The sequence below is a fragment of the Solanum stenotomum genome, chromosome 12 (assembly GCF_019186545.1).
Source record: "Solanum stenotomum isolate F172 chromosome 12, ASM1918654v1, whole genome shotgun sequence".
Lineage (NCBI taxonomy): Eukaryota > Viridiplantae > Streptophyta > Magnoliopsida > Solanales > Solanaceae > Solanum > Solanum stenotomum.
In genome coordinates, this window is record NC_064293.1 from 18399574 (window position 1) to 18411768 (window position 12195).

The 12195-nt window shown below is 29.8% G+C and overlaps 1 protein-coding gene across 1 annotated transcript; it reads right to left on the reverse strand.

Annotated features, from left to right (window-relative positions):
* Window positions 1-1294: 1294 nt before the first annotated feature.
* Window positions 1295-1813, reverse strand: LOC125848564 (uncharacterized). Its single transcript, XM_049528445.1, has one exon. It carries the CDS (start codon window positions 1699-1701, stop codon window positions 1384-1386), a length of 318 nt encoding a protein of 105 aa, XP_049384402.1. The 5' UTR covers window positions 1702-1813; the 3' UTR covers window positions 1295-1383.
* Between the last annotated feature and the right edge of the window lie 10382 nt (window positions 1814-12195).

A 12195-nucleotide genomic window follows, 5' to 3' on the forward strand; every position in this document is an offset into this window, starting at 1 on the left:
AATCTACTCTCTAAACGTTTCACTTAACTAACATTTTATACTTTTACTAATTGAAACACTAAAAATAGTCCTGAAAAAAATATTAAATATTTTATAATATATTTCAATAATAATAGTAGATGATTTTCTTTTATTAAATTTTTTAAAATAAATTTTGTTTGTCACTATTATCTCCGGCGGAGGGATAACACTAGTTAAAATGAAATTCTTTTTTTAATTATTATTATCTGAAGTTAAAATGAATTATATTCCATACTTCACAGTTCACACTAAAGAGACGACAAACGCTAATGAGGAGCTCCTGATTTATGAACCTAACCTCACAACATACAAATTATGACCTCACAATTTTAAAATATAATTAGAAGGATTTGATTTGTCACTCAACTAATGATCTCTGGAATTCTAGCTCTATAATTGACGCAATACCTAATATTCGAAACGGTAAAGATATGATATGTTGGATAAGGCTCCTCTCCATTACTCATTCTCTCCATTTCTCCAAGTTCCTACTCGGATGGAAGTCATGTGTCATAATTAAAATTAAAGATTGAGATTTAATTATCTACATCAAGGTCCTAACCATGATTAGAATAATAAATTATTTATTTATTTTCTTAAAAAATATCAAATCCATATTTCTAGCTAAAAAATTATCTCAGAAGTCATTTCAGAAAATCACTATTTTCCATTTGATTACGAGCTCTTTTTTTTTTTTATAAAAGATACTCTAGTATTTTTTTTGTCCTCATTTTTGGTAATGTAGGAGTTCTTTAATTTTTTTCCTGTTCTTTACATTTCCATCAAACATTAGAGAAATAGTCATCTAATGCTTAGGCCTTACCGGAAATCGTTAGAAATCTAATCAACATATAATGTTAAAATTTTAAAAAGAATATTTAAAAAAATCATTTTTAATAAAGAAAGAAATTTAGATATATTTATGAATTGAGATCATTTTAGCTAGAATTATGACTTATGAGATTGACATTAATTAGGAAATATTATAAATAAATTATTTGTTATTTTAATCATGATTAGGACTTTAATTTAGGTACTTAAATTTCAACTTTTAATTTTTAATTATGACACATGGCTTCCATCCGAGTAGGAACTTGGGGAAATGGAGAGAATGAATCCTAATAGGTTAGCCTAACTTGACCCCAAAATTAGCTCACAAGAAGAATTGTCTAAATCTATCTAAGAAAATCACGATCCATTCCACAATCCCAACAAATATAGAACTTTTACCCACTCTAACAAAAACTGAAAAAGGTAAAGAAGATGGTGAAGATTCAGCTAAAGCTTGCGTTATATTCTTGAAAGATACTATACATATACTAATTAATTTTATGCTCACTTGAGTTAAAAAAAATACTGCATTTACTTGTGTCCATTAATTCTGTAAACTTGGTGATGACGTGGAGGAGGATAATCATCACTGTTACATCCTTCATCGAAATTCTGCGAGTAGCTAACTGCATCATAATGAAACGTCAAAGTCTTCTTTCCGTACACATTCTTCCCTTCATTCACCAATTTCTTCAGCAACTTTCTCCACGATCTCCGGCAGCTGCCGCTATCTCGCCGGCGGCACTCATTTATGCGTGAGTATTCATCGTGCACCGGAATACACGACGGAGACATACAGCTGTAAAATTGAGACGCCGGCCGGCGATAAATTGAATCAGTTGTCCCCATGGATATGCTAACAAATTAAAGAGAGTTAGATGAAAATTTGTTGGTTCTGCTTATGGAGACTCTCTCTCTCACTATAAATTATAATGTGTTTGTGGAGTGTGGGTAGTGGGATAGAATATGTAGGACATGTTGTTAGCAACTGGTAGCAAATTTATCCGCACCACATTTACGTGGGCCTAACCAATTCCCCTCTTTCATAGTTGGGTTATAACCGTGTCATATAATTTGGTCTTCTTCAATCTTAAATGTAAATTAAATTTGTATAGAGCTGAACAAATACATATATATGTGTAATATTTGGTATTCTAAGCTACATTCTATATAAATTATTGGGATCACGTGGGACATGTATTTATATGTGTTCAACTTTATATAAATTTAAGTTTCTATTTGTACACACAAAAGTGGGAGGACAAAAATGTCAATTGAGCCCATATTAAATGACATATTGTTCAAGTGTGTGATTATTTCATCTAAATGTTTAAGCTTAGCACACTTTTATTGTATTCACACATCCTCTCATGTGAAAATTATTTTTGATATAAGTGACAATGAGATTTGATCTCAAGACCATTGTCTGCCTTGATTCTATATTGAAATATGTGATCATCAAATTTTTGAAAGAAAACCCAATATTTAAAATTTAATTGTATCTCAACACATATTTATGATTTCATAGTTTCATTATCCAAAAAGGAAAAAGAGAATTTTAAACCCATACGTAAAACTAAAGTTTGTTAATATTTCAGAGTTGTGTCAACTCAGAACTTATGGTATATCTGAATGGATGCGTAACTAACTGCACAAATCACAATAATGCTGGTCTTTTGGTATCTTATGGTTATAATAGATGTAGCACATGTAAATAATTGACACCAATTATAGATTAAAATAGAGATTAATTGATATGAATTAATTAGAAACTTTTAATTAGTCACGTACAACTGCTGTTATGGTTCGTGAAGGGTTGATTAGTGAGATTTACGAGTATCATTAAACATTCATGTGTGTGATTTCACCAACTAGAGCATCATATATGTTGTATAGACCAATCACCAATAAACATAAATAATGTGTGGCAAATTTTGGTGTTGTATTTGTTATTATTATTATTATTAATTAATATAAATAAATAAGCAAACCTATTACAGATACTCAGTGGTCCTGGACACTAATAATTAATCATCCCAACCTAGAGTTGTTTGCGTTTTTCTTTTAATAGAAAAATTAAGGACTTTGATGAAATAAAAATTAATTAATTGTTTCTATATTTTCTGGAGGGAAGTTACATTATTTTCTAGGAAAATTAAGCTTATTTGGAAAATTTTAGCGTTAGGCCATAATTATGTTTACATTTTTTCTAGAGTTCAAAATTTTGTAAAAAATCAACAAACTATTTTCACTTCAATTTTCAATGTTATTTTGGCAATTTTTTTATTTATCACCATAGTCAATATCTGATTTGACACAAAAGTTCACTTTAAAAGGTAAAATCTTTCTTACAATGTATAGTCTAGATCATTTTCAAAACTCGAACTTGATCTTTATTTGTTAGTTTGCTACTAGTTGGATATGTTCTAGTTTTATGTTAATTATGTTACGAGAAAAGTAATTTCTAGTTGAGATATATGTAGAGTCCTTAGTTTTATCATTCGATTATAAACGACAAGTAATTTATGGCATTTCTTTATTTTGTCATGTAAAGACACCATACCATGATATTTCCATCTCATTTTTTTTAATCGTATGAGTTAATGATAAAAAATACATTTGAATTATTATTTTCACGAATTTCATATCCTAACTGCTAGTTGTTTCTTTTTTTTTCTACTTGAACTATCATCATCTATATGTTAAAACCTACTTCAACTATCAGTTTATTCTGTTTTCCTGCATGAACGATGGTGACAGTTCATGCAGAAAAATGGGAACAATTGATAGTTGAAGTGTGTATTAATATATAAATTGTCATGATATATAGTTCATGTAAGAAAATAGAACCTTTGATAGTTAACGTATGAAACTCACACAACATGTATTTAATAATTACTTATCTCTTTATTGTACTAATTCTATTGAATAATATTCAGTACGTAAGATGAATTAATGATGCCAACATGCCAGGCCATTATGGGTTTTAAAAAATTTCAACTTCATCTGACCTACTTATACGTACTGTTTGAACTTTTGATGGACAAGCTTTCTCCATTGTTCTAAATCTCTTGGCTAAAAAGTGCACAAAATTTAATGGACAAGCTGGCCATAGCAATCTTTATGTAGCGTATTAAGTAAAAAAACTAGTACTATGTACTATGATTTAAAGTTAAATTGTTAATGCCTAATTAGGTGCAATTTCTAATTGGTTGTTGGATCATTAGGTGTCATAATTTCTTTTTGGAAAGAACATCATCATACGATAAATTCTCGCTATGTGCCTAATTTTATAAAAATTTGAACTACATTAGGTCTATTATACAAAAATATATTATATCTTGATTACACGATAATAACAACTACTTTATCGTGTTACAACAACTTGAACTTGCTCTATGTGATATATAATTTACAAGTTACAACTATGATCTCTCTCTATGTATATATAAAGGTAAAGTTTATTAGGTGTTTCATTTTTTTGTTTTGATTGATGTTCTAAATTAGTAATTAAGTCATGTGAACTTTGTTAGAACAAAACCAAAGGCATTTTGCCAGCCCATACCCACCGATAACTTTGGTAGGGACTTTGGCATTCTTGTCGTTACTTGTCACTTTTCCATTGCCAGAGATGTTTGTCACTTATAGGATAAAAATTTGAAGGCCCCAAATTTTATTTAAATTATTATTAATAATAATTAATTATTTATTATATAATTTATATAAATAAAAATTTTATTGTATATTTATTATTATTATTTGTTTGAGAGTATTTTATACCAATAAGTTCATAAAATTCTCCTAATCTTTTCACTCATTATTTGATATATTTGTTTTAACTTCCAATTTTATATTTTATCCTTTTCATATAGGAACTAAGTTATATATATCGATAACATAGTGAATTTTTTCAATTTTTTCTTAAACTGTGTGAACACAAAAGCATTCATGCACAAGTTTCCTTTTCGTTTTACTTTAATATATTATATGAAAATTTTATAATTTATTTTAGATATTCACCAATGAATGCTACTTAATGGAATATATCTTTAAAAAGAGATATCATTTAAATTGATGAGACATTTGATAGAAGGTGTATATATTTTTGATACTATCCATGCTCAAAACTTCAACTATTAAATTATTTATGTTCTTTTCTTTTTTTATTTGTGATGATAGCCAAATTAAAATTTCAATTTGAGTTTTGAAGTTTAACATAAATAATCCACCACTTTATATTTTGTACTCTTCTTCCTATTTTTTTTTTAAAAAAAAATTGTGTGTGTTAAATTTGTTATTCTTTGTCTTAAATGATTAATTTATTGTGTAGAAAATAATTATTTTTTTTGTTAGTGTATAAAGTTTATAAAATAAATTTAAGGGCCTCTTAATATGATTTTGCCTTAGACCACGAGATCTGTTGAGCCGTCCACAGTAACAAGTCAAACTATATAATCTAGACAGAAGAATTATATCTATAATATATATTATCCCGTTTCAATTTATTTATCCTTTTTTTTAATCCATTTTTAAAAAAATAATTCTTTTATTTTTTTTAATAATATTTTAATTTCAACGTTCCACATGATAACAACATTGTGCTTAAATGTGGTCTGACACAATGGCCATAGGATTCTCTTCGATTTGCAAAATTGGGTACCATCACTGCTCTGCCTCGACTGTTTGTTGTCAAACAAATCACTCCAAATTAAAAGGGACCCTCCCTCACCCATCAACGTGACGAAATCCAAAACTCCCAGCAAGACAAAGTGAACCTTAATTCGAGGGAAATGTCGTTGGACCTCTATTCATTCAATCTTATCCTATAAAAAACATCCACACATCACTTTGGCAATATTGTGAGGGTAAAAAAAAAAGTTTTTATCAGAGTTGTATGAAACTTTTTTTTATTTTATTGAATTGTGAACTCAAATTTTGCATTTGTGGGTTTACAAATAGTGAATTCACTAATTTGTGAAATATGAAGAAATCTCAAGCAATTTGTATCAGTTGTTTATATTTAATAGGCAAACAAAAGATATTTAATTATGTCATACAACTAGAGAAAATGATCAAAATGATCTTGAATGTATCAGTAATGTTTTATCTTGGTTCTTAATGTATTTCACTTGATTGAATTAGTTCTTAATATATAACAAATGTGTTCATTTTGGTTCTTTTCTCTATACCTAACAGATTTATTTTTTAAAAAAGTGTTAAATTTTACTATAGACCCTACGTAGCTAACAAAATTTACTATTTTTATCTTTTTTTTATTAGCTTCAAAGAAAGAATTTCATAAAATCTAAAACCATTTTTTCTAGTTTCTTCAACAAAATTTACTATTTTTTCTTTTCTAAAATATTATTCTATTGACTAATACACTTTTTTGTTTTAAGCAAGAGAAAATAATGAATTTTGTTAGAGAAAGTAAAGAAAATAACGTTAGATTTCATGAGATTTTTCTTTGAAACTAACAAAGAAAACTTCAACAGTGAATTTTGTTAGCCATGTGGGGTTCATAATTAAATCAACACCTTTTCTTAAAAATAAATATGTTAAATTTAGGGTGAAAGACCAAAATGAACGCTTTTTGTCATACATTAATAATCATTTCAATCAAGTAAAATATATTAAGGACCAAAATGAACACATTTGTTATATATTAAGAACTATTTCAATAAAGTGAAATACATAAGAATCAAAATAAATTAGGCAAAAGGCATAAATTGCCCCCTAAACGTATACCCAAAAGTCATTTACACACTTTAACTAAAGGGGTGACCTATTACACACCTTAAGTACATAAAAGTATATTTATTTCCCCCTTCCGTCACCCAACCCAGGGCGCGTTTCGCTCCACATAGTTGAGCGCGTCAACACGCTAATAAAGTCATTTTTATTTATGTTTTAATTAAAAAAATCTAACCCAACGGTTATATTCCCATTCCCTTCACATAACCCACCCACCCGACCCTAATGAACAAAAACCCTAAATTTTCACCCAAAAATCTGAATCAAGAACCCTAAATTCAAACATAGTTCAAAATTCCTTCTTTTGAATCAAAGGTAACTCTTTTTCATTATTATTCATTCATCTCTTTTCCATTTTGATTCATTTCTCTCTTTTTCATTTTGATTTGTTTCTATCTATTTCGTATTGTTTCTTCAAATATAACTACAAGGATGCTTCAAAAACACCACAAAATCGAAGAAATCTTTAGCTAAAATTAGGATTTACAGATGAATTTTTTCTATTAGGTTTTGGTGTTCTTAGAGAAAGGAAATGGGTGGATGAAATAAATGGACTTAGGGTAAAATAAAATGGATTTGGGTGGAAAAAATCGGGTTTGGGTGAAAAGAAACGGGTTTGGGTCAAAAGAAACGGGTTTGGGTCAAATGAATCGGATTGGGGTCTTTTATTACGTGGCTTAACTAGGAGGCGAGTGGCTTTCACTCTAGACATAATGTCCTGGGTTGGGTGACGGAAGGGGAAAATAAATATACTTTTATGTACTTAAGGTGTGTGTAAATGACTTTTGGGTATACGTTTAGGGGGCAATTTATGCCTTTTGCCAATAAATTATTACCCATACATTTTGACCATTTTGGTCATTTTCTCCATACAACTACAACCAAACTAATTTGAGATTGTAACGAGAGTCACTTCAATGAAGTCAGGTAAATATCAGTGTTTCAAAGTACAAAATTGGGGTCACTATGACTCGTCTCGGAGTGAGGAAGCAAACCCGATTTTCAATAACTGTTACTTCCTCCGTCTCATTTTATGTGAGGTAGTTTGATTCGGTACGGAGTTTAAGAAAGAAGAGAGGATTTTTAAAACTTGTGGTCCAAAATGAATGATAGAAATTTGTGTGGCTGTAAATCATTTCATTAAGGGTAAAATAGACATTTTATAGTTGAAAAGTTACTTAATATAAAAATGTGTCATTCTTTTTGAGACTGACTAAAAAGGAAAGTAAGTCAAATAAATTGAGACAGAGGAAGTATATTTTATTCACTGAATACAAGTTACAATGTAGAATATGCACAACAAAGTAATAATACACTAAGTAAGGAGAGATTAATCAAGAAAGAAGTAATCACAAAGGGATGAGATACAAGACCAATAAAAAGAGACATGAGAGAACCAGAAAGTCAAAGCTTCAACATAATAGTTTCCATAGCCGTTCTTTGTAATCCTAGTCCCTTTTAACCATAACCAATTGAGCGTAGATCCAAAATAAAATTCTCGGCTCAACAATATCAATTGGACCAGTCTTATTTACTACGTCTAGCCCATAGATCCTTATGGAGTCGTCATGGTTCACAACACAGTCATGACAACACACTCTTAGAAGACATAATTGTGGGGTTTATTCAAAAGGTTTATATCTTAGGCACTCGGATGCATGCGACTCGCCCTATAATTCTTATGTAATCATTAATTTCTGTGTAATTAGCTTTGTAAATCCTCAAATATTTAGGCGCCCTTTAACTCTTCAATATCCATCTTCATTTATCACATTTTAAAAGTTAATAATACTATGAAATTCTTCATGAATTTAACTTTTGTTAATTCTCCAGTATTATAATGTTTGGGTTATTAGAATATTGTAGCGGGAATTATTATGATACTTTAGTTTATCCATTTTTTTTTTTGCCTTATTTGTTAGAACTTAGAACTCCTAGTATTTATTTCAATACTTCAACTATAAATCTTATGATTTCAATTTTTTTTTTCTATTTTTCTAATATAGAAAAAGGGCTAATCCATCGGTGACTTCCGAAACTTGGCACGATCTTTCACTTAGACACCTTAACTAGGCTTTGTTCATTTTAGACACCTCATGTCACGCCCAACTGTGTCAATTTGACACTTTTTCGACAATCTGCCAAATTTGTAAGGTGTGTAAAACACTCGCTGATGATGTGTCAAAGTGACGAATTAAATAAAGACACGTGGTATATATATATATAAAATTATTAAATGATGAATCTTGAGTAGGAAAAAAACTACCAATGACTCATTGACATGTGACATTTCTTTAACTAAATAATTTTTTTTTAAAAACACTTTTAATAAAAAGAAAATTATACCCACACCACCCCCAAATTGTCTTCTCTACTACCCACCTCCACCTCAAACCCCAACCCCTCTCTCTCACTCAGATTTTCTTCTCTACCCACCACCACCACCGACCTTCCCCCACCAAATGTAGGATTTGATAATTGAAAATATGGTTTCTTGCCATTTTTGAGTGTTTTTTTCTTCTTGAAATTTATGTTGATTTTCTCAAATTATTTTGAGGAGGAAGAAGGACAACAAAATAAGTGAAAGTATTTAAGCTTAAAATTTATGGGCGCTAGAATTCACTTTTTGTTTGTGACATTGTCAAATTTATTTCACCATGGAAAGAGTTTAAGCTTGGAAAATGATAGCCAAAAAATGGGGAAGAAGAAGAAGGAAAAAAAAAATTAAAATTTGGTAAAATGAGGATCTCACGCGCGTCTAGTGAGTGTATCACACTTGCTATGCCATCTCAGCAGAAAGTGTCAAATTGACACAGTTGGGCGTGACATGAGGTGTCTAAAATGAACAAAGTCTAGTTAAGGTGTCTAAGTGAAAAATCGTGCCAAGTTTAGAGGGCCACCGATGGATTAGGCCTATAGAAAAATATCGTAATTTAAAAACTCATGGGTGTAAGTCCCATGCCATGAGGCTTATGACTCACCTTAAATTTATAAAGTGTCTCTCCCATGTTATTCTGTTGAAAATGTTGTAATTTGTGCTATTGATGAATGAAATGACAAAAATTTCTTTTTATGGTCCTTGTTTTTTATTCCAAATTATCTTTAGGCAACTTGCGTAACTGTATAGGCGACAAAAAATAATAATTCAATAAAAATGATTGCAGGTTATATATTGTATTGATGTAGTATAAATTATGTATAACTATGTATATATAATATATAATTATGTATATAAGATTTATAGACATACATATTTATGGTTTATATAATATTTATACATTACAACAGTTCATCTTTAATGAGCTGATCTTTTTTCCCGATCTGGATCAACTCAAACTTCATCTAAATATTCTTTAAGTTTAGATATGAATTTATCTTGATGTTTCGATTCTTTTGATACATTATTCACTCGAATTGAATTTTAAAATATAAGCTTTGAAGCTCTTCAATGATGGATTATTCCAATTTTTCTTAATTTCCCATGCTCTTTCTTTCTTTATCTTCCATGACTGTTTTTGTACTTCTCTATTAATTTCCTACATTGTATTGCATCTTGATGGTGTCAAATATTTGAATTTTGTCTAATTTTTCCTTTTAAAAATTAGGAGAAACAAAGAAAAATGGAACAAAAGTTTGTTACTCTGATTATGAGAAAGAAAAATGGAACAAAGTAGGAAAGAAAAAGAACAAAATGATACTATTTTCTACTTTGTTACTCTAATCATGAGAAGGAAAGATGGGCTATAGAAGTCCAGTCCTGGTCCAAATGAATGGTGCAGATGGGCCCTTTAAGCATGTTTGCTAAGCCCATCAAAGTTTAGATCCACTCAGTTGCGTCTGAAGGCCCATTTAAAGCTAATGTTTGTTTCCCCGAGAGTAACGGGTCCTTACCCGTTATAGAAACAGTGACCTTCTATGGATGGTCTTTGGAAGGGGCCTCTAGTAATTAGATATTTTCTAAAAAATTTATTAAATTTACGAAGGTAAAATTCTACCATTACTAAATCTGTCCTCTAACATCAACCAATTTCATCATCACAATCATTAGAATTATTATTAATCGTCACCCAACTTCACCATCATAATTATCATCACCATTATCAACCATCACCATCATGTCAGTCACTACAACACCAACCTCATCTCCACCATCAAAACTATCATTAGTACCGTTATTAGTTACTAACACCAACCAGTGTCACTAACAACACTACAAACCATCTTCATCGCCATTAACAAACATTAATATTTCATTTTATCTTATCCAATAATAATTCTATTGTTTTAATATTTAATTATTAATATGAATTATAAAAAAATTATTATGTTTACATTCTATTTTAATGCTTTATCTTATCCAATAATAATTCCCTACAATTGATTTTGAGAAGGAAACCATGAAGTACAAAAACTGAAAGACTATATATACACACAAGGATTTTGTCATATGATTTTCATCTTATAATTGCATGTAAAATCCAGTAGTGTTGGTTACCAACTTTGCCACTTTGTATATCAAGGAAGGATTGTAAATCAATTGAGGTCCTTGAAAGCAGTAAACTCTTTTTATCTCAGATTTTTTTTTCACTCTATTGAGATGAAGTTATATAGTCATCATAAATAAATGCCAAACTAAGCAATCTCGTGGATTACACATCCGTACTGAAATGTAACACTCCCTCCGTTTCATTAATGCTTGATTATGCACGATGTTTAAAAAATAAAACTATCTCTAAAAAATTGTGATATAAATTATTGCAAGGTAAATTTCACAGATAATCACGTAATTGTCCCTCTTCCTCCCCCTCCTTCCCTTTCCAATAGATGCCATATAATGCAATTTTTACATTTTTTACTCTAGGTGAAAACTTTTTGTACCAAATTTAATACATCAAGATAGTTTTAGCCATTTCCGATTAAATTATTGTAGGTTTAAGTTATTCACTTATACTCTATTCATTATTAAGAATATTTACGCATCAATAAGTTTATCCTAACACTATTGTACAAATTACAAGCCGGAAGAGCAGAGAATTTGACTTAAATAGGCATTTGGTATAGATTCCAAATATTTTTTTCTCTTTTGCAAATTTATGAATTTGAAGATGAAGTTGTATTTAGTTTTTGAAGAAAAATATTTTATTATTGTTAGAGATAACGTACACTTGCTATAAATTAGGATAGTGATCTCTATTATTTAGCATAGATAAGCTTTGTTAGCTATATTTTAGGACCTTATTCTTCTGTAGATAGTTGGTAAACAAATGTGTATTTATTCAACAATTCTGCTCAATAGAAACTACAGAGAATTCTATCATTCTGTCAATTATCTTATCTTGTTGCATGGTAACAGAGCCTACGATGGAATCATCTTCTTCTCAACTTTCGGATTCCACCTCTACCGCAACAACATTAACCACTCGAGTCTTTTTGCTACCTTACCTCACGCTCCACTTTCTTTTTCCATAAACCTCAAACCAACAAACTACCTCACTTGGAAAACTCAATTTGTTCCTATCATCTAATGTTACAATCTATTATATCATATCAATGGTACACCTGCACCTACCTTCATCATCATCAATACCA

Coding starts and splice junctions, on each gene's coding strand:
- LOC125848564 (XM_049528445.1), bottom strand. CDS start 1,701: ATGGGGACAACTGATTCAATTTATCGCCGGCCGGCGTCTCAATTTTAC.